Raw genomic sequence first — 24,886 nt, forward strand, 5'->3', positions numbered from 1 at the left:
ACATGGACATGAGAAGCAGCACAGTGCAACATGGACGACATTAGAACATGAAAACTAGCACATAGCAACTTGGACAACATTAGAACATGAGTACTAGCACATAGCAACATGGACGACATGACAACATGAGAACTAGCACATAGCAACAGGGACGACATGAGAACTAGCACAATGCAACATGGACGACATGAGAACATGAGAACTAGCGCATAACAACATGGACGGCATTAGAACACGAGAACTAGCACAATGCAACATGGACAACATGAGAACATGAGAACTAGGACATAGCAACATGGACCACATTAGAACATGAGAACTAGCACAGCAACATGGACTACATGAGAACGAGCACATAATGTGGACGAGGATAAAAACGTGACGACAAGAATAATATCAGGTTGACAGTTTTAATTTGAAGTTCTCAGGCAACAGGAAGTGATTCCAATATTTTGACAATAAAACAGTATATGTCACATGATCATGGAGATGTCATCCAAACAGGAAATACAAAAAACAAGAACCAATCAGATGACAGCTCGCAGATTTCCTGTGCCAACTTTTTTCCTTAAAACTTCCACGAGACGCTCCAACCTGAAAGATAAATGGCAATAATAACCATCTGCTGATCATATTGATTAGAAGAAAATAAAGTAGTAATTATTAATTACAGATGATAAAAGATAAGAAAGAATATCATTATTATTGATTAGAAGTGATAAAAGGTAAGAAAAGTATTGATTATTAATTAGATATGATAAAAGGTATGAAAGAGAGTCATGATTATCTATCAGAGGTAATAAAAGTTGGGAAAGAAAGTATTGATTATTGATTAGCTATGATAAAAGGTAAGAAAGAGAAGTCATGAGTATCAATTAGAGGTAATAAATCTAAGAAAGAAATAATTGATTTTAGAAGTGATAAAAATGTAAGTAGGATTATTGATAAGAAGTGATAAAAGGTACAAAAGAAAGTATTGATTATCAATTAAAATCAATAAAAAGTAAGTCTGAAATTATTGTTATTGATTAGAAGTGATAAAAGATAAGAAAGTATTGACTATTGATTGGAAGTGATAAAAGGTATGAAAGTATTGATTATTGATTAGAAGTATTAAAGGTAAGACCAAAGTAGAGCTTATTAATGAGAAGTGATAAAGGGTAAGAAAGAAAGTAATGATTATTGATTATAAGTGATTCAAAGTAAGCAGGAAAGTATTGATTATAAATTAGAAGTGATAAAAGTTAATAACTAAAATATTGATTATAGATTAGAAGTAATAAAATAGAACATATCAATTACTTATTAGAAATGTTAACAGGTATGAAACAAAGTAATGACTATTGATTAAAAGAGACAAAATGTAAGAAAAAGTACTGATTATTGATTATAAGTGATAAAAGGTGAGAAAGAAAGTATTGATAATTGATTAGAAGTGACAAAAGTTAAGAAATAAATTATTGATTATTATATAAAATTAACAAAAGGTGAGAAATAAATATTTGATTGTTGATTAGAAGTGATAAATAGTAAGAAAAAGTATTAATTGATTAGAAGTGATAAAAGGTAGGAATAACTATTGATTATTGAATAGAAGTGATAAAAGGTAAGACAATTGTATTGATTATTGAATATAAGCAATAAAGGGTAGGCAAAAAAGACATGATTATTGATTAGAAGAGACAAAACGTAAGAAAAAAAAGTACTGATTATTGATTAGAAGTAATAAAAGGTGAGAAAGAAAGTATTGATAATTGATTAGAAGTGACAAAATGTAAGAAATAAAATATTGATTACTAGATTGAAATGATAAAAGTTAAGAAATAAATTATTGATAATTAGAAGTAACAAAAGTTAAGAAATAAATATTTGATTGTTGATTAAAAGTGATAAAAGGTAAAAAGAAAGTATTAATTGATTAGAAGTGATAAAAGGTAAGAAAATCTATTGATTATTGAATGGAAGTAATAAAAAGTAAGAAAATTGTATTGATTATTGATTATAAGCAATAAAGGGTAGGCAAAAAAACATGATTATTGATTAGAAGTGATAAAAGGTAAGAAAGAAATTAATGATTATTAATTAGAAGTGATAAATAGTAAGAGAGGAAAGCATGATCATTGATTAGAGGTGAAAAAGGTAAGAAAGAAAGAAAGAAAGAATCGATTATTAATTAGAAGTGATGAAAGGTATGAAATAAAGTATTGATTGATTAGAAATGATTAAAGGTAAGAAAGAAAGTATTGATTACTGATTAGTAGTGATAATAGGTAAGAAAGAAAGTATTGATTATTAATGAGAAGTGATACAAGCTTAAAAATAATGGATTATTGAATAGAAGTGATAAAAGGTAAGAAAGAAAGTATTAATTATTGATTACAAATTATAAAAGGTAATAAAAGAAAGTATTGATAAGTGATTAGAAGTGATAAAAGGTAAGAAAGAAAGTCATGATTATTTATAAAAGTGATAAAAGGTAAGAAAGAAAGTAATGAGTATTGATTCTAAGTGATAAAGGATAAGAAAGAAAGTACTGATAATAGATAAGTGATAAAGTTAAGAACGAAAGAGATGATTATTAATTAGAAGAGATAAAAGGTAAGAAAGAAAGTATTAATTATTGAGGAGAAGTGATTAAAGCTAAGAAATAATTGATTATTGATAAGAGGTCAAATAGAAAGTAATGATTATTGATTAGAAGTAGGGTTGCAAGGGGGTGGAAAGTTTCCGTAAATTTACCACGGGAAGTTAAGCTCGGGAAGTTTGGAAATATCGACCATTTTTTGATTATTCAAAGTTGTACACCGTCCATGGGAAGTAATGGGAATATATGGGAATTCATGGGGAATTACAATAATTATACATTATTGTGCACTTTTCTATATGCTGCTGCGTGCATTTGCAAATGTACACAGCCTTTCCGCCTACATTGTTTGGGGTGAAATGTCTCCACACATCAGATGGTGTACGTGGCATTATTCTGTTTGTATTTATTTATTCTTGTAAAACACTAATGCAAAGCCACACACAGATATAAATAGTCAGCTAAACAACTGGAGTAGTCTTTAAAAATATTTTACTGATGGAAAAATGAATAGAAATAGGCGAGATGAATAAATGAACATTCAGCATGCTGGCTGAAACTATAACCTTCATTCTTGTATGACAACAAAATGGCTTGCAGATTAGAAGGCAGAAAAAAACTACACGTTTTGATTTAGTATTTTCTAGTTTAACTTTACACATCACAAAAAAGGTAAATTCGGATCACTAACGTTGTTAGCATAAATGAAAGGGATTTAACATAGAGTCGACTGACCATACGTCCTCTTTTCCCCGGACATGTCCGGGCGGGGTTTCCTAAATGTCTCAAATGTACGGCGTTTCGTGTCAAGGTTGCATGTATTTTCAATGTACCTACAGCAGGGATCCCCAACCTTTTTGAAACCAAGAGCTACTTCTTGGGTACTGATTAATGCGAAGGGCTACCAGTTTGATACACACTTAAATAAATGGTAAATGGGTTGTACTTGTATAGCACTTTTCTACCCCTTTTTAAGGAGCTCAAAGCGCTTTCACAGTATTTAATAGCCAATTTGGTCAATTTACCTGTAATAAATAAATATATATATATATATTAAAAAATGGGTATTTCTGTCTGTCATTCCATCGTACATTTTTTTTCCTTTTACGGAATGTTTTTTGTAGAGAATAAATGAAGAAAAAAACACTTCATTGAACGGTTTAAAAGAGGAGAAAACACAAAAAAAATTTAAATTAAATTTTGAAAAATAGTTTATCTTCAATTTCGACTCTCTAAAATTCGAATTTCAACCGAAAAAAAGAAGAGAAAAACTAGGTAATTTGAATCTTTCTCATAAAATTTAAAAAAGAATTTATAGAACATCATTAGTAATTTTTCCTGATTAAGATTAATTTTAGAATTTTGATGAAATATATTTAATTGGTTGAAATCCAATCTGCACTTTGTTAGAATATATAACAAATTGGACTAAGCTATATTTTTAACAAAGACAAATCATTATTTCTTCTAGATTTTCCAGAAGAAAAATTTTAAAAGAAATTCAAACGACTTTGAAATAAGATTTGAATTTCATTCTACAGATATTCTAGATTTGCCAGAATAATTGTTTTGAAATTTTAATCATAATAAGTTTTGAAAAAATATTTCAAATATTCTTCGTCGGAAAAACAGAAGCTAAAATGAAGAATTAAATTACAATGTATTTATTATTCTCTACAATAAAAAAAATAAAATTACTTGGACATTGATTTAAAATGTCGGGAAAGAAGAGGAAGGAATTTAAAAGGTAAAAAGGTATACGTGTTTAAAAATCTTAAAATAATTTTTAAGGTTTTATTTTTTCTCTAAAATTGTCTTTCTGAAAGTTATAAGAAGCAAAGTAAAAATTAATGAATTTATTCAAACAAGTGAAGACCAAGTCTTTAAAATATTTTCTTGGATTTTATAATTCTATTTGAGTTTTGTCTCTCTTAGAATTAAAAATGTCGAGCAAAGCGAGACCAGCTTGCTAGTAAATAAATACAATTTAAAAAATAGAGGCAGCTCACTGGTAAGTGCTGCTATTTGAGCTATTCTTAGAACAGGCCAGCGGACTACTCATCTGGTCCTTACGGGCTACCTGGTGCCAGTGGGTACCGCGTTGGTGGCCCCTGACCTACAGGGTTAAGAGGAGTTCAAATCAAAACAAATTGTGAAGGTATGCGCACGCAGCGACATTCGTGAGGGAGGGGCAGAGGTAGTTAATTGAGTGCTAATCAGGGCATTCTTGTTCAACAGCCATACAGGTCACACTAAGGGTGGCCATATAAACATTTTAACACTGTTACAAATATGCGCCACACTGTAAACCCACACCACACAAGAATGACAAACCCATTTTGGAAGAACATCCGCACCGTGACAGGACATAAACACAACAGAACAAATACCCATAAACCATTTGCATTAAATCAGGTTGTTTTAGCTAATAATCATGCTGCAAGATCTAGCATGTTGCATTCAATGTTTATTCCCATGGAAAGTTTCCAACTTTGAATATTGCTAGATTTTTGCAACCTTAATTAGAAGTGATAAAACATAAGAAAGAAAGTAATGATTATTGATTATAAGTGATCAGAGGTAAGAAATACAGTATTGATTATTGATTAGAAGTGATAAAAAGGTAAGAAAGAAAGTATTATTGATTATATGTGATAAAAGTTCAGATAGTATTGATTATTGATTAGAAGTGATAAAAGTAAGAAAGGAAGTATTGATAATTGTTTAGAAGTGGTAAAAGGTAAGAAAAAATATAGATTATAAGTGATAACAGGTAAGAAAGAGTTGATTATTGATTAGAAGTGATACAAGGTAATAAAGAAAGTCGTGATTATTGATTAAAAGTGATACAAGTTCAGAGAGAAAGTATTGAATATTAATTTGAAATAATAAAAGATAAGAAATAAAGTATGGGTTATTGATTAGAAGTGATAAAGAGTAAGAAATAAAGTAATTATTGATTAGAAGTGATAAAAGGCAATAATAAAAGTGTTATTTCTTGATTAGAATTGATAAAAGGTAAGAAAGAAAGTATTAATTATTGATTAGAAGTGATAAAAGGTAGGAAAGAAAGTATTAATTATTAATTATAAGTAATAAAGTATAAGAAAAAAGTATTGATTATTGATTAGAAGTGATAAAATGTATGAAAGAAAGTCATGATTATTGATGAGAAGTGATAGAAGGTAAGAAATAATTGATTATTTATTAGAAATGATAAAAGGTAAGAAATAAAAAATTGATTGATTAGAAATTATAAAAGGTAAAAAAGAAAGTATTGATTAGAAGTGATAAATGATAAGAAATAGAGTATTTATTATTGATTAGAATTGATAAAAGGTACTAAAGAAAGTCATAATTATTGATTACAAGTGATAAAAAGTAAGAAAGAAAGTATTGAATATTGATTAGAAGTGATCAAAGGGAAGAAAGAGAGTATTGATTATTGATTAGGAATATTGATTATTGATTAGAAGTGATAAAATGTCAGAAAGTATTGATAATTGATGTGAAGTGATAAAAGCTAAGAAATAATTGATTATTGATTAAAATGATACAAAGTAGGAAAGAAAGTATTGATCATTTATTAGAAGTGGTAAAGGTTAAGAAATAGTGTTGATAAATGATTAGAAGTGATAAAAAGTAAGAAAGAAAGTATTGATTATTTATTACAAGTGATAAAAGGTAAAAAAGAAAGTATTGACTATTGATTAGAAGTGATACAAGGTAAGAAAGTATTGATTATTGATTACGAGTGATAAAAGGTAAGAAAGAAAGTATTGAGTATTGATTGGAAGTGAAAAAGGTAAAAAAAAAAGAAAGTATTGATTATTGCTGAGAAGTGATACAAGCCAAGAAATAATTGATTATTGATAAGTGATAAAAGGTAAAAAAAGAAATAATCATTGTTGATGAGAAGTGATCAAATATAAAAAAAATAGTAAGTAAGTATTGATTATGGATTAGAAGTGATAAAATGTGAGAAAGAAAGTATTTATTATGGATTAGAAATTATAAAAGGTAAGGAAGAAAGTATTGATTATTGATTAGAAGTGATAGAAGGTAATAAAGTATTGAATATTGATTAGAAATGATAAAAGGTGAGGAATAATGTATTGATCAGAAGTGACAAAATGTAAAAAAAAAAAAGAAAGTCATTACTTGATTAGAAGTGATGTAAGGTAAGAAAGAAAGTATTGATTATTAAGTGGATGTGATAAAGGATAAGAAATAAAGTATTGATAGTTGATTAGAAGTGATAAAAGGTAAGAAAGAAAGTTTTGATTATTAATTAGAAGTCATTAATGTTAAGAAAGAAAGTATTGATTATTGATTAGAAGTTATACCAGGTAAGAAAGTATTGATTATTGATTAAGAGTGATGAAAGAAAGTATTGATTATTGATTAGAAGTGATAAAAGCCAATAAATAATTTATTATTGATTAGAAGTGATAAAAGGTAAAAAATGAAGTAATTATTGAATAGAAGTGATAAAAGCTATGAAAGAAAAAAATGGTTATTGATTAGAAGTGATAAAAGCCAAGAAATAAATGATTATTGATTAGAAGTGATAAAAGGTAAAAAAGAAAGTATTGCTTATTGATTAGAAGTCATAAAAGATAAAAAAAAGAACGTATTGATTAGAAGTGAAAAAAGATAATCATTATTTATTAGAAGTGATAACGGATAAGAAATAAATGATTGATTATTGATTAGAAGTGATAAAGGATAAATGATCATTACATCAATCTTTACATTCATTTGAGGAGAAGTGATAAAATGTCAGAAAGAAAGTTTTGAATATTGATTAGAAGTGATAAAGAGTAAGAAATAAAGTATTGATTATTGATTAGAAGTTATAAAAGGTAAAAAAAGTATTGAATATTGATTACAAGTGATACAAAGTAAAAAAGAAAGTATTGATAATTAATCGGAAGTGATAAAAGGTAAGAAAGAAAGTCATGATTATTGATTAGAAATGATAAAAGGTAAGAAAGAAAGTATTGATTATTGATTAGAAGTGATAAAAGGTAAGACCGAAAGTATTGATTATTGATTAGAAGTGATAATAGATGAGAAAGAGATTATTGATTAGAAATGATAAAATGTAAGAAAGTATTATTGATTAGAAGTGAAAAAGGTAAAAAAAAGAAAGTATTGATTATTACCGAAAAGTGATACAAGCCAAGAAATAATTGATTATTGATAAGTGATAAAAGGTAAAAAATAAAGTAATCATTGTTGATGAGAAGTGATAAAATATAAAGAATAGTAAGTAAGTATTGATTATGGATTAGAAGTGATAAAATGTAAGAAAGAAAGTATTGATTATGGATTAGAAATGATAAAAGCTAAGGAAGAAAGTATTGATTATTGATTAGAAGTGATAAAAGGTACTAAAGTATTGATTATTGATTAGAAGTGATAAAATGTGAGGAATAATGTATTGATTAGAAGTGACAAAATGTAAAAAAAAGAAAGTCATTACTTGATTAGAAGTGATAAAAGGTAAGAAAGAAAGTTTTGATTATTAAGTGGATGTGATAAAGGATAAGAAATAAAGTATTGATAATTGATTAGAAGTGATAAAAGGTAAGAAAGAACGTTTTAATTAGAAGTCATAAAAGGTAAGAAAGTATTGATTATTGATTAGAAGTTATACAAGGTAAGAAAGTATTGTTTATTGATTAAGAGTGATAAAAGGTAAGAAAGAATGTATTGATTATTGATTAGAAGTGATAAAAGGTCAAATAAAGAAAGTATTGATTATTGATAAGTGATAAAAGTCAAGAAATAATTGCTTATTGATTAAAAGTGATAAAAGGTAAAAAAGAAAGTAATAATTATTGAATAGAAGTGATAAAAGGTATGAAAGAAAAAAATTATTTTTGATTAGAAGTGATAAAAAGTAAGAAAGAAAGTATTGATTATTGGTTAGAAGTGATACAAGGTAATAAAGTATTGCTTATTGATTAGAAGTGATAAAAGATAAAAAAAAGAATGTATTGATTAGAAGTGAAAAAAAGATAGTCATTATTGATTAGAAGTGATAACGGATAATAAATGATTGATTAGAAGTGATAAAGGATAAATGATCATTACATCAATCTTTACATTCAATTGATGAGAAGTGATAAAATGTCAGAAAGAAAGTTTTGAATATTGATTGGAAGGGATAAAGATTAAAAAATAAAGTATTGATTATTGATTAGAAGTTATAAAAGGTAAAAAAGTATTGAATATTGATTAGAAGTGATACAAGGTAAAAAAAAAAGAAAGTATTGATTATTAATTGGAAGTGATAAAAGGTAAGAAAGAAAGTCATGATTATTGATTAGAAATGACAAAAAGGTAAGAAAGAAATTATTGATTATTGATTAGAAGTGATAAAAGGTAAGACTGAAAGTATTGATTATTGATTAGAAGTGATAATAGGTGAGAAAGAGATTATTGATTAGAAGTGATAAAATGTAAGAAAGTATTGATTATTGATTAGAAGTGATATAAGGTAAAAAAAACTAAGTATTGATTATTATTTAAAAGGGATCAAAGGAAAGACAGTAAGTATTGGTTATTAATTAGAAGTGATAAAAGGTGATAAAGAGAGCATTGATTATTGATTAGAAGTGATAAATGGTAAGAAAGTATTAATTATTAATTAGAAATGATAAAAGGTAAGAAAGTATTGATTATTGATTAAATTGATAAAAGGTAAGAAAGTCATTATTGATTAGAAATGATAAAAGGTAAGAAAGAGAGTATTGATTATTGATCAGAAGTGATAAAAGGTAAGAAAGACTTTCCAACATTTTCACTTTGAATAAGAATTAGACAATATTCCATCAGCCTCCCCTCATGAGCAAACACTCATTTCTATTCAGTCCTTTCACCTCCCCCCAGCCCCTGCTGGCAGGCAAATTAGGGAGAAAGCCGCGGGTTTGAGTCCGGGACGACTTAATCTGTTCTCATCTCATTTGCTCTCATGCCTTCATCTTGATGAGACGGGAAGTGCATGGTCACATTACCACGTCTGAGGGATATCAATCATGTCACACACTTTGTTTTTGCACCTCTCATTCTCATCTGACACACACACACACACACACACTCAATTGTGTAGTAACCATGTTTACGCACGCACGCACGCACGCACACTACCTGCACACTCTCTCGCTGGCCTCTCGCTCCGCCTCCTGGCAACGCACAAGCTCCGCCTCCAAGCTCTGCTTGTCCTTTGCTAGCTGCTGCAGCTGAGCCAGAAGGGGCGGAGCCTGCTGAGGGCCATCAGATGGAGGAGTCTGGACAAGCTGCATGTCGCTGAAAGAATTCATGGCTGTTTTAGACTTCGTCCCCTCAGAGGTGACATCATGATGTATTTATTTAAATCATTAAGAAATAATAAATATATTAATAAATATACTTATTAAAATCATTCAGAAATTTATAAATGCCCATTCATTTATTTTCTGGACTACTCAGGACCTTCGCATTGTGAGGCACATGCACTAACCCCTGTTCCACTGTGCTGGCCAAAAATGTATAAATTAATAAGTATAATCCATCCATCTATTTCCTACCGCTTCAAAATCCTTTACAAATGAATAAATGTTTGACTCACTCTTATGCTTATTAAAAGTACTTACAAAATAATGAATGGAATTATGAATATGATATCCTTTACAAATGAATAAATGTTTGACTCAATCTTATGTTTATTAAAAGTACTTACAAAATAGTGAATGTAATTATGGATATGATATTGTTCAAAGTTTACAAATATGTGTACTTTTACAAAGCACTGTGTATAACAGACAGGAAGAGGAGTCAGCTTAATGTCAATGATGACAGACTGACCTGGGATTGGTTTGGAGCACATGCTCCCTTTCCAAAGCTGCATCTCGCTCTGACTGACCTTTGACCAGCTGCTTCTGATTGGACGAAAGTAAACAAGCACATTTAAGAGATCAAGCGCAAACTCGTTAGCAAACAAACAATTTTCCCCTTGTTAGGAAGAGATCAACATCTTGATCATCATTAAATAATAACACTCTCATTGCATCAATCATTACATTCAATAATAACACTCATTACATTTAATAATTACCCACTCATTACATCAATCATTACTGGCAGAGTTTGTAGGTGACGAACCCCAAGATGCAGAGATGGAGGCAGGCATGAAGTGAGAAAACATGATTTAATAAAAATACTAAAACAAAAACAAACAAAGGGTAAAAACAAAAAGCGCGCACGTGGGCGGATAACAAACAAAAAGGCCTAGCGTGGAAGCTTGCCGGTATCCAACAAGAAACAGAAGTCATACTATAATAAGAAAACAAACTTGGAAGCAGGGAACAAAAAACAGTAAGCTACAAACATCTAACGAAATATAGCTTACCGCTACGCTGCAAAGACACGACCTGATACGACATGACAGGAGCGACAATACATCACATTGACAATAATCCAGCCCTGACTGGAGGAACAAAGTAGGTAAAATAGGAATCGGGCTGATATACTCCAGGTGTGGCCAGGTGCCAATCAGCCGCAGCTGAGGAGAAACAGCGCCCAGGGAGAAACACAGGAAACAGACAAAATAAGAGCGCTGACAGGAAACACTACACACACACACACACACAGAGGAAACGAAGACAAATGCAGAGGAAAAAAATAAAACATAGACAAAATGTCAGGGGCAAGCCTGACAATTACATTCAATAATAACACTCATTACATTCAATAATAACCCTCTCATTACATCAATCATTACATTCAATAATAACCCTCTCATTACTCTCTCTTCAACTCCTACTTCCTTCTTCTCAACATCTACTTCCTCTCTCATCTCCTACTTCCTCTCTCTTTAACTCCTACTTCCTCTCTCCTCAACTTCTACTTCCTCTTTCCTCAACTCCTACTTTTTCTCTCTTAAACTCCTACTTCCTCTCTCCTCAATAACTACTTCCTGATTCCTTTGCCCCTACTTGCTCTCTGGTATTCCCTGGCCTCCTGCTGCCTCACTTCCTGTGTGCTAGCGTGTGGTGCGCAGTTGCATGCTGGGATGTGTGGACAGGCAGTGTGAAGGTGGTCTCCAGCGGGGATGACAGAGGCCAGCACGTAGCTAATGAGCTAAGCGTTGTGAGGAGGAAGGAAAGGAGGGTCAACAGGTGTTTCATCTGCCGCTTCAAACCAGGACACTTGTTCATGGCATCCATATGCAAATGAGGTCATCGACCTTTAACCTAACGAGCACAGGTGGTGGGAAGTATGTTTGCCTTTGAGTGTGTGTGTGTGTGTGTGTGTTTGATGTGTGCAAGTGTGTGTGTCTGTGTGCAAGTGTGTGTGTGTACGTGTGAGAGTGTGTGTGTGTGTGTGTTTGTGTGTTTGAGAGTGTGTGTATGTTTGAGAGTGTGTACGTGTGAGAGAGTGTGTGTGTGTGTGTGTGTGTGTGTGTGTGTGTGTGTGTGTGTGTGTGTGTGTGTGTGTCAAACAAAAGCTGGTTTTAAGAAGGTCAGCTGTGAAATAAAAATGTGTCCAAGCACTGACCCCGCCCCTTAGTCAGGAAGTGTGAAATGTGACGTGTGTGTACCTTGGCTTCCAGGTGCTTCCTGTCTTGCATCAAGACTTCCTGCTGCAGCCTGCGGCACTGCACGCACACACACACACACACACACACACACACACACACACACACACACACACACACACACACACACATTTAATAAGATGTAATGAGCTGATATTAACTCCAGAAAGGCCCACGCCCCCACCTTTTCTAATATTTCCCACAAGTCCCGGCAGCGGCGGCAGATAATCCCTGAGAGATGAGGAGAGGGAGCGAGGGATGGCGAGCAGCGGGGGGAGGAGAGGAGTCCTCCATCATGGAGTGTTCTCGCTTTTCTTCGCCCGCCGGGGATCACCAGTCTTCTTCTCTCCCTCGCCAGCGGGGATTAGAAGCCATTGAAACATATTGCGGGCGCGGCGGCCAGATGAAGGTGTTACTGTGGAGGACGGCGGCTAAAAGATGGCTGACACTGGCGGGATTTAGCCGCGCGCTAGCAGCTGAGCCCGATGACGCGGGGTTAATGGAGCCGTGCTGGAGGCGGAGCCGGGTCCAGCCACTAAAAATGGTCCAATAGGAAGAGTTCATTGGGGCTTTGTTGGGGCCAAAGGTCTTCAAAAAGAGGTTAACCTACAGGTGTCTGGTTGCCATGGCGATGCCGTGCTCATGGTCGTCTCGACTCTACATTCTACATCTTATGATTCACTCAATTAATCTATTTGTTTTACTGATTGTACATCTCATGACTCACTCAACGAATCTATTTGTTTTACTGATTCTACATCTTATGACTCACTCGATTAATCAATTTGTTTTACTGATTGTACAATTTATGACTCAATCAATTAATCTATTTTCTAATTATACATCTTATGACTCACTCAATACATCTTTTTGTTTTCATGGATCTACAGCTTATGACTCACTCAATGAATGTCCTTTTTACTGATTCTACATCTGATGACTCACTCTATAAATCGATTTGTTTGACTAATTATACATCTTATGACTCACTCACTAAATGAATCTATTTGTTTTTGTGGTTCTACATCTGATGACTCACTCATTGAATCTGTTTGACTAATTCTACATCTTATGACTCACTGAATCTATTTGTTTTACTGATTCTACATCTTATGACTCACTCTAATAATCTTATTTGTTTTACTGATTCTACTACATCTTATGACTCACTCACTGAATCTATTTGACTAATTCTACATCTGATGACTTTGATTGATTGATTGATTGATTGATACTTTTATTAGTAGATTGCACAGTTCAGTACATATTCCGTACAATTGACCACTAAATGGTAACACCCAAATAAGTTTTTCCACTTGTTTAAGTCGGGGTCCACGTTAATCAATTCATGGTACAAATATATACTATCAACATAATACAGTCATCACACAAGTTAATCATCATAGTATGTACATTGAATTATTTACATTATTTACAATCCGGGGGGTGGGATGAGGAGCTTTGGTTGATATCAGTACTTCAGTCATCAACAATTGCATCAACAGAGAAATGTGGACATTGAAACAGTGTAGGTCTTATTTAGTAGGATATGTACAGCCAGCGGAGAACATAGTGAGTTCAGATAGCATAAGAACAAGTACAGTATATACATTAGAAGTACATTTGAGTTGTTTATAATCCGGGGAGATGGGATGTGAATGGAGGAGGGTATTAGTAAAGTGTTGAAGTTGCCTGGAGGTGTTGTTTTAGGTTTTAGAGCGGTTTTAAAGGAGGATAGAGATGCACTTACTTTTATACCTGTTGGGAGTGCATTCCACATTGATGTGGCATAGAAAGAGAATGAGTTAAGACCTTTGTTGGATCGGAATCTGGGTTTAACGTGGTTTGTGGAGCTCCCCCTGGTGTTGTGGTTATGGCGGTCATTTAGGTTAAGGAAGTAGTTTAACATGTACTTCGGTATCAAGGAGGTGTAGACTAGGCTCAGTGCAAGTTGTTTTACTCTATCCTCCACCCTGAGCCAGCACATTTTGGAGAAGTGGGTTGGATTGAGGTGTGATCTGGGATGGATGTCTAAAAGTAACCGGACTAGCTTATTCTGGGATGTTTGGAGTCTAGATTTGAGGGTTTTGGAGGTGCTGGGGTACCAGGAGGTGCAAGCGTAATCGAAGAAGGGTTGAATGAGAGTTCCCGCTAGAATCCTCAAGGTGCTTTTGTTGACCAGAGAGGAGATTCTGTAGAGGAATCTCGTTCTTTGGTTGACCTTTTTGATCACCTTGGTTGCCATTTTATCACAGGAAAGATTAGCCTCTAGAATGGAACCTAGGTAGGTGATCTCATCCTTCCTGGTGATAACAATGTCACCCACTTTTATAGTGAAGTCACTGACCTTCTTAAGTTTGATATGGGACCCAAATAGGATGGATTCCGTTTTACCTAAGTGTATGGATAGCTTGTTGTCAGCAAGCCAGGTGCAAATATTAAGGAGTTCAGCACTGAGGATTTGTTCCACCTGTGACTTGTCCTTGCCGGATACCAGAAGGGCCGAGTCATCCGCAAACAGGAACAGTTCACAGTGGCATGCTGATGGCATGTCATTTACGTATATTAGGAACAGTAAAGGTCCTAGTATACTGCCTTGGAGGACTCCACAGCTTACTGAGAGGGGAGGGGACATGGTGCCGTTCACCTCTAACATCTGTTTCCTCCCCTCCAAGTAAGATTGCATCCAGCTCGATGAGGTTTCGTCGAATCCGATTGCTCGGAGCTTATCCAACAGTATAGCGTGGTTAGCGTGGTTAACAGTGTCAAAGGCCTTCTGAATGTCCAGCATGACCATGCCGCAGTATTTGCCCGCGTCCACCTCATGTTTGATGTGGCCGGACTCACTCAAATAATGTATTTATTTTACTAATTATACATATTATGACTCACTCACTCAATGAATCTATTTGTTTTCATGGTTCTACATCTTATGACTAACTCAATGAATTTATTTTTTACTGATTCTACATCTTATGACTTACTAAATGAATCTTTGTCTGACTCACTCAAATAATGTATTTATTTTACTATTTATACATATTATGACTCACTCACTCAATGAATCTATTTGTTTTCATGGTTCTACATCTTATGACTAACTCAATGAATTTATTTTTTACTGATTCTACATCTTATGACTTACTCAATTAATCTTTGTCTGACTAATTCTACATCTGATGACACACAAATAATTATCTATTTTATTAATTATACATATTATGACTCACTCACTCAATAAATCTAATTGTTTTCGTGGTTCTGCATCTTATGACTCACTCAATGAATGTACTGTTTACTAATTCTACATATTCTGACTCACTCACCAGTTGAATCTATTTGTTTTACTGATTCCACATCTTATGACTCACTCTAAAAATCGTATTTGTTTTACTGATTCTACTACATCTTTTGACTTACTCAATGAACCTATTTGTTTTACTGATTCTACATATTATGACTCATTCACTGAATCTGTATGTTTTACCGATTCGACATCTTATGACTCACTCAATTAATCTATTTGACTAATTATACATCTTATGACTCACTCACTCAATGAATCTAATTGTTTTCGTGGTTCTACATCTTATGACTCACTCAATGAATGTACTGTTTACTGATTCTACATCGGATGACTTGCTCAATTAATCTATTTATTTGACTAATTCTACATCTTCTGACTCACTCACTAGTTGAATCTATTTCTATTTGTTTTACTGATTCCACATCTTATGACTCACTCGATAAATCTATTTGTTTTACTAATTCTACTTCATCTTATGACTCACTCACTGAATCTGTTTGTTTTACTGATTCGACATCTTATGACTCACTCAATGAATCCATTTGTTTTACTGATTCTAAACACACACCTGCGCACGCACGCACGCACACACGCACACACGCACACACGCACGCACACACACACACACACACACACACACACACACACACACACACACACACACACACACACACACACACACACACACACACACACACACACACACACACAGAGCAAGTTACTACCTGGGCGAGCGAGCTGTCTCTCTGGTCCATCAGAGCCTTCATCTCCTGACTGGTGATGTCATGACGTCGTTGCCGTGCCAACTGCACACGTTGAATCAGGGCGGAGCCAAAGTATGTGATTTCTTGCATGGAGGCGGAGTCACACACACGCTGAAGAAGTCCCTCGACTTCCTGGAAGCCAAAATGTTGATCATATGACAACAAAGTCTTCTACCCAAACAAACATACTTTCAAACAAACATTCTTTCATTATTTTAAATATACATTTTAACATTATTTTAAACAAAAACATTAACAATCACTCAAACATAAACATTCTTTCAAACAAATATTCTTTCAAACATAATTCTTTTTAAAACAAACATTCTTTTAAACATAAACATTAACTTTCTTTCAAACATAAACTTTGTTTCAAACAAACATTCTTTCAAACATAAATATTAAAATTATTGCAAACAAACATTATTTCAAACAAACATTATTTAAAAACAAACATTTCAAACATTAACATTCTCTCAAACAAAATTTTCAAAGATAAACATTAGTTCAAACATAAACATTCTTTCAATTATAAACATTGTTTCAAACATAAACATTAACATTCTTTCAAATTTAAACATTATTTCAAACACAAACATTATTTCAAACAAAAACATTATTTCAAACAAAAATTATTTCAAATATAAAAAAAATTTCAAACATAAAATTATTTTTAGATATAAACAGTCTTTTAAACAAAAACATTATTTCAAACAAACATTATTTCAAACAAAAACATTATTTCAAACAAACATTCTTTCAAATATAAACATTCTTTCAAACAAACATTCTTGCAAACATAAGCATTATTTTAAATACAAACATTCTTTCAAACATAAACGTAAACTTTTTTCACACAAACATTCTGTCAAACAAACATTAAAATTCTTTCAAAAATAAACATTGTTTCAAACATGAAAATTGTTTCAAACAAACACTAATATTGTTTCAAACATAAACATTGTTTCAAACATTCTATCAAATATAAAAAAAATCAAATGATCATTCTTTCAAATTGAAATCTTTCAAACATAAAAATTATTTAAAACAAATATTCTTTCAAACAAAAATTATTTTAAACAAAAATTATTTAAAATATTAACATTCTTTCAAACACAAACATTTTTTCAAACATAAATATTCTTTCAAACAAACATAAACATACCTTCAAACAAACAATCTTTAAAACACAATTATTATTTCAAACATGAACATAAAAATACTTTCAAACAAACATTAACATGCTTTCAAACATACATTCTTACAAACATTAACATGCTTTCAAACATACATTCTTACAAACATTAACATATTTTCAAACATAAACATACCTTCAAACAATAAAATTATTTCGAACATAAATATAAACATTATTACAAACATTAACATTCTTTCAAACAAATATTATTTCAAACATAAACATTCTTTCAAACGTAAATATTCTTTCCAACGTAAACAATAACATTCTTTCAAATATAAACGGTATTTCAAATATAAACATTCTTTCAAACAAAAACAGTCTTTCAAACATAAACATTCTTTCAAACATAAACAGTCTTTCAAACAAACTGTAATGATCCGTTGCCCGGATCATGTTTTGTTCTGTTAGTTTTGACTACCTCAGTTCTGTTTTCTGCACCCCTGGGTTTCTGTTTTAGTTTGCCATGATTGCAGATTAGTTTTACCTGCCCCTGATTAGTGTTCAGGGCGCAGCCCTGCTCCTTGGCACTAATCAGAGAGCTAGTTATTCCCGTTTCTCTCCACTATCAGTATGGCTTCCTTATTTGCATCCCACAACAGCTAACGACGGCTATAGTTTTGATTATTGATTCCTGTTTGTGTGCTAGCTTCCTTGCTGTGCTCTTCCTTAGCATTGTCACCCGTGGTATCTGCACACTTTTGTTTTTTCCTGTTCTTCCTGCATGGTTTAAGCAAATAATCATATCCTACCTAAACGCTTTGTTTGGAGTTTTCCGTCTGCATTTTGGGAGAACGACCTCTGCATAAACAGGTCAACCAGTCGTTACAGAAGAAAGCCAGATGATTGCAGTTGTCTCGCAGCGGAGTTCGACGAGCAGGACGAAGGTACGTGGATTGTGCTACAAGCGAAGGAGGCGGAGACGCTCTGACTGTTTTCCAGTGGAGAACGAGAAGATGATGTGCGGCCCAGGAAGTTCACTGCTCCCTATCGACCCTGTTTGGCCCAAGGACATCGGCGCACCACCATACGGGACGCGTCAGCAAAGACGGAAGCCGTCCAATAAGGCTTCGCCTCACTGTCAGAACGCGCCGCTCCCTCAAGCTCATCCTTCGGATCGATGCAGGCCACGAACAACCCAGTCTTCCCCTCCTCAGATGTTTGGTAATCCAATCGATCCATTCCCCCAACATTTCACCAACTGGGCTGTCAGTCAACCGGTTAACCGCGCATATGATGTCACTCCGCCTACTAGTAATGACGTCAGAGAGCAAGAATTTTTTTTTTTCCATCTTCTAATTCATTCTGTCAGCCACCTCCTAAGGACTTTAACTCAACGATTGTACATTCAAGAAGGGAGGAATCTACGCCCCGTCCTAATCCCTCCCCGCCCACACTTAAAGACAGATATCAATCAATCAATGTTTATTTATATAGCCCTAAATCACAAGTGTCTCAAAGGGCTGCACAAACCACAACGACATCCTCAGTAGAGCCCACATAACGGCAAGGAAAAACTCACCCCGTTGGGACGTAAGTGACAGTGACAATGATGACTATAAGAAACCTTGGAGAGGACCGCATATGTGGTCCATCCTGGGTCCCGACTAAGGACAGCCAGTACAGTGGGGCAAAAAAGTGTTTAGTCAGCCACCGATTGTGCAAGTTCTCCCACTTAAAATGATGACAGAGGTCTGTAATTTTCATCATAGGTACACTTCAACTGTGAGAGACAGAATGTGAAAGAAAACTCCATGAATTCACATTGTAGGAATTTTAAAGAATTTATTTGTAAATTATGGTGGAAAATAAGTATTAGGTCAACCATTCAAAGGTCTCACTGATGGAAGGAGGTTTTGGCTCAAAATCTCACGATACATGGCCCCATTCATTCTTTCCTTAACACGGATTAATCGTCCTGTCCCTTTAGCAGAAAAACATCCCCAAAGCATGATGTTTCCACCTCCATGCTTCACAGTAGGTGTGGTGATCTTGGCATGCAACTCAGTATTCTTCTTCCTCCAAACACGACGAGTTTAGTTTATACCAAAAAGTTATATTTTGGTTTCATCTGACCACATGACATTCTCCCAATCCTCTGCTGTATCATCCATGTATCCATTTTGAAGACCTTTGACCCCAACAAAGCCCCAATGAACTCTTCCTATTGGACCATTTTTAGTGGCTTAGACCGATGGGTTGGTGAAGCGGCTGAATAGGATGTTGAAATCCATGATCCGTAAGTTCGTGTATGAGGACAAACCAAATTGGCATGAATGGTTGGATCCCCTGCTGTTTGCAATGTAGGAGGTTCTCCAGGCCTCCACTGGGTTTTCCCCCTTTTAATCAATATACAGCAGGAAGTTGTGCGGGGCTTTGGACCATCAATAAGGAAAGCTAGGAAGAAGGTCAAAGCCCCAGCAAAAATGAAATACAATATGTTATGGACCTGAATGCAAAACTCCACACCAAACGGTCGGGCACTTGTCATACGAGAATTTGCTCCGGGCTCAGGAACATCAGCAGCGCTTGTATAACAGGGGGACCCAGAAATTTTCACCGGGAGAAAAAGTGCTTGTTTTACTCCCGACATCCAGCTCTAAATTACTCGCTAAGTGGCAAGGACCCTTTATGGTCACACGGCGGTGAATGATGTGGACTATGAGATCCGGCGTTCGGACCGTGGCGGAGACACCCAAATTTCACCTCAATGGAAACAGGCGGTCAAGGAGAAGGAGGAGCTCGGGCAGGAGTTCCCGCGCTCCGCCCAGCCCTCCCTTCTCCTCTGTGACAATTAGCTCACATTGGCATAAAGAGTGGATGTTGCCAGCTGCAGCACCGCTTTTCTGATGTGTTCTCCCCCGACCAGGCCGCCCGAATCTCATCCAACATCATAATGAGACCAGCCTGGGAGTGACGGTGCGGTCTCGGCCCAATAGGCTGCCGAACAGAAACGCAAAGTGGTTCGGGAAGAATCAAAGTCTATGCTGGAGTTAGGTGTAATAGAAGAGTCACACAATGCATGGTGCAGCACCATCGTTCTGGTAGGGAAGAAGGATGGGTCTGTGACCAGTTGATCTGCTGTCTCTTTTCTGCTCAGCCCATGAAAAAGGGAGGTTTTTTGGGTTGGTGCACTAATTGCAACTGTATATTGTGTTTTTTACATTAATTTAATAAAAAAAAAAAAAAATACAATAAAATAAAAAAAAATAATAATAATAAAACATTCTTCTGCGGCCTGGTACCAATCGAGCCACGGCCCAGTACCGGTGGTTGGGGACCACTGATGTAGGGCTTTCCTGTCCGAGCCTTCAAATCAACAAACCCCGTTTCCATATGAGTTGGGAAATTGTTAGATGTAAATATAAACGGAATACAATGATTCCCAAATCCTTTTCAACCCATATTCAATTGAATGCACTACAAAGACAAGATATTTGATGTTCAAACTCATAAACTTTTTTTTTTTTTGCAAATAATAATTAACTTACAATTTCATGGCTGCAACACGTGCCAAAGTAGTTGGGAAAGGGCATGTTCACCACTGTGTTTCATCACCTTTTCTTTTAAACCTTTGGGAACTAAGGAGACACATTTTTGAAGCTTTTCAGGTGGAATTCTTTCCCATTCTTGTTTTATGTACAGCTTAAGTTGTTCAACAGTCCGGGGTCTCTGCTGTCGTATTTTACACTTCATAATGCGCCACACATTTTTAATGGGAGACAGGTCTGGACTACAGGCAAGCCAGTCTAATACCCGCACTCTTTTACTATGAAGCCATGCTGTTGTAACAAGTGAGTTGGCATTGTCTAGCTGAAATAAGCAAGGGCGTCCATGATAACATTGCTTGGATGGCAACATATGTAGCTCCAAAACCTGTATGTACCTTTAAGCATTAATGGTGCCTTCACAGATGTGTAAGTTACACATGCCTTGAGCACTAGTGCACCCCCATACCATCACAGATGCTGGCTTTTCAACTTTGCACCTAGAACAGTCCCGATGGTTCTTTTCCTCTTTGGTCCGGAGGACACGACATTCACCGTTTCCAAAAAACAATTAGAAATTTGGACTCGTCAGACCACAGAACAATTTTCATCAGTCCATTTTATATGAGCTAATCTGGTGATATCCTTTACACACTGATGTCGCTTTTTGATGCAGTACCGCCTGAGGGAACGAAGGTCCATTTATATCATCGCTTACGTGCAGTGATTTCTCCATATTCTCTGAACCCTTTGGTGGTATTACGGACCGTAGATGGTGAAATTTCAAAATTTCTTGCAATAGCCTGTTGAGAAATGTTGTTCTTAAACTGTTTGACAATTTGCTCACGCATTTGTTCACAAAGTGGTGACCGTTTCCCATTCCTTGTTTGTGAATGACAGCATTTCACAGAAGCTGTTTATATACCCAATCATGGCACCCACCTGTTCCCAATTAGCCTGCACACCTGTGGGATGTTCCAAATAAGTGTTTGATGAGAATTCCTCAACTTTATCAGTATTTATTGCCACCTTTCCCAACTTCTTTGTCATGTGTTGCTGGCATCAAATTCTAAAGTTAATGATTATTTGCCAAAAAAAAAAAGTATATCAGTTTGAACTTCAAATATGTTGTCTTTGTAGCACATTCAACTGAATATGGGTTGAAAATTATTTGCAAACCATTGTATTCCGTTAATATTTACATCTAACACAATTTCCCACCTCACATGCGTTCACAGTGTGGCGCATATTTGTATCATCATATGGAAACAGGGTTTGTAACCTAGCCAGTAACAAGAGCCAAGATTCATTAGAGGCAAGCTATCTAAAACAGCGGGGTCTGGGGCTCGGCTCGGCTTTAACAAGAAAAGCTTCTCAGCCGAGGCAACCTCAAAAGGAAGCAGGGCAGACGCTGAACCAAAGACGGGTAGTGAGAGCTAGGCGAATTGCCTCGCCATCCAGCTGAGTAGAGCCTCATTGGTTGAGCAGCCGGGTAAGACTTGACTGCGCCGGGAGGACGGACCCTTTGAACAGAGAGCTGGATCTAATTCATGAGTTCTGTGATGAGCTTATGGGTTAACACCGGAATCTAACAAAACATAAACATTCTTTCGAATATAAACATTAATATTCTTTTAAACATAAACAGTAACATTATTTCAAACATAAACATTCTTTCAAACCTAAACATTATTTCAAACAAACATAAAAATGATTTCAAACATGAACATTACTTGAAATATAAACGTTCTTTAAAATATAAACATTCTTTAAAATATAAACATTATTTCAAACAAACATTCTTTAAAACAAAAATCAGGGGTCTCAAACTCAATTTGCCCGGGGGTCACTGGATGCAGACACTGGGTGAGGCTGGGCCGCAAGAAAAGATTAATTACAAATTCTAACATGCACGTTCAATGGATTCACCTTCTTTGAACGGCTTACACACCCTAGCAACATATCAGTCAAATCTCCCCGTTTTTCCAGGAGACACCCAAATTTAAATGCATCTCCTGACAATTTCCTGGGGTATGCGATGTCCAATTGTAAGTCCTGATTATCACCCAGTTAACAATTCCATAAAAGTTCCGCGTTAGCGCTACCATTACTGCCTTTTACTACAGGTCATCACTATCGACTTAACATCATATGAATAGCGTGGCGGCATAGTTATATACAGTAAGGGGAGGGATAGAGTTGGGAGGCGGGGTTTGGTGGTAGCCCGGAAGAGTAATTTGTTCTGTTGTGTTTATGTTGTGATGCAGTGCGAATTTTCTCCCGAAATGTGTTTGTCATTCTTTTTTGGTGGTGGTTCACAGTAAGGCGCATATTTGTAACAGTGATAAACTTGTTTATACAGCCACCGTCAGTGTGACCTGTAAGTATGCCTTGCAGTCACTGACACGTGTTTGCAGAAACCTTACAGAACATGTGGCTGAGATTGTATGCTTTATGTTTGATGAAAAGGTGGATGCTATGACTTGTGTTCATAAAAGCCAAATACAGAAATGTCTGGAATGGTACACCGTTAGTACAAGATGTAGAGGGCGTCAAAGGCAGTGTCAACACAGCACCCATTGAACATTGTTGTTCGCGGGAATGATTACCCTTGAATGATTGCCTTGAAATTCCGGAGTCTCCCGGAAAATTCGGGAGGGTTGGTAATTATAAGAAATGACGCTGTGAAGCGCCATTCATATAAAACTCGCGGGGCACACTAACACTAAATTTACATATCAAGGTGCGGGCCGCAAAATAATGTCAAGGGTCTCAGACATGTGGCCAGAACATTATTTCGAACATAAAAAAACATTTTAAACAAAAAAATGTTTTCAAACATAAACATAAACTTTCATACATAAACATTCTTTGAAATATAAATATTCTTTGAAACATAAACATTCCAACAAACAACATTTTTTTACACAAACATTACATTCTTTTAAACACACACTATGTCAAACATAAACATTATTTCAAACCTCATTTTTTTACAAAACTTTCTTTCAAACATAAAAATTCTTTCAAACAAACATTAATTCAAATATGAATATTATTTTAGGCAAGAAAACATTCTTTCAAAGATAAACACTTTTTGAAACATAAACATTCTCTCAAACAACATTCTTTTAAACATAAACATACTTTCAAATATAAACATACTTTTAAAGATAAACGTGCTTTTAAACATAAACATTATTTTAAACATAATTCCTTCAAATATAAACATTATTTCACACATTAGAATTATTCCAAACACAAACATAAACAATATTTCAAAGAATAACATTATTGCAAACAAACAAACATTCTTCCAAACAAACATTATTTTAAATATAAACAAAAACATTTTAAATATAAAAAAATTTTCTTTCAAAGAATAACATTATTTTAAACATAAACAAACATTATTTTAAACATGAACGAACATTATTTCAAACGTAAACATTTTTTCAAACATAAACAAACATTATTTCAAACAAACATTCTTTCAAACAACATTATTTCAAACATAAACATTCTTTCAACCATAAAATTATTTCAAATAAACTTTCTTAGAAACATTAACATTCTTTCAAACAGAAACATTCTTTCAAACAAACATTATTTTAAATAATCATTATTTCAAACACCAACATTAATATTCTTTAAAACAATAACATTCTTTCAAACAGAAACATTCTTTCAAACAAACATTATTTTAAATAAACATTATTTCAAACACCAACATCAATGTTCTTTAAAACAATAACATTCTTTCAAACAGAAACATTCTTTCAAACATAAAAATTAACATTCTTTCAAACAAACATGTTTTCAAACATTCTTTCAAACAAACATTCTTTCAAACATAAACCTTTTTTCAAACATTATTTCAAAGAAACATTCTTTCAAACATAAAAATGAACATTCCTTCAAACATAAACATAATTTCAAACAAACATTATTTTAAACAA

The 24,886-nt window shown here is 34.2% G+C and overlaps 1 protein-coding gene across 7 annotated transcripts in view; it reads right to left on the reverse strand.

Annotated features, from left to right (window-relative positions):
• Positions 1-396: 396 nt before the first annotated feature.
• mipol1 (mirror-image polydactyly 1) overlaps positions 397-24,886 on the reverse strand; it is a 92,839-nt gene continuing 68,349 nt past the window's right edge. For 4 of the 7 annotated variants that reach the window (XM_061894919.1, XM_061894918.1, XM_061894917.1 and 1 more), the window contains 5 exons: positions 16,203-16,373; positions 12,174-12,230; positions 10,439-10,512; positions 9,743-9,901; positions 397-594 (listed from right to left, as the gene is read on the reverse strand). In XM_061894919.1, the coding sequence (XP_061750903.1) occupies positions 528-594; positions 9,743-9,901; positions 10,439-10,512; positions 12,174-12,230; positions 16,203-16,373 (528 nt within the window). In that variant the 3' untranslated portion in view covers positions 397-527. The other 3 variants (XR_009806088.1, XR_009806087.1, XR_009806086.1) reach the window with 3 other exon arrangements.

The sequence above is a fragment of the Nerophis ophidion genome, linkage group LG03 (assembly GCF_033978795.1).
Source record: "Nerophis ophidion isolate RoL-2023_Sa linkage group LG03, RoL_Noph_v1.0, whole genome shotgun sequence".
Lineage (NCBI taxonomy): Eukaryota > Metazoa > Chordata > Actinopteri > Syngnathiformes > Syngnathidae > Nerophis > Nerophis ophidion.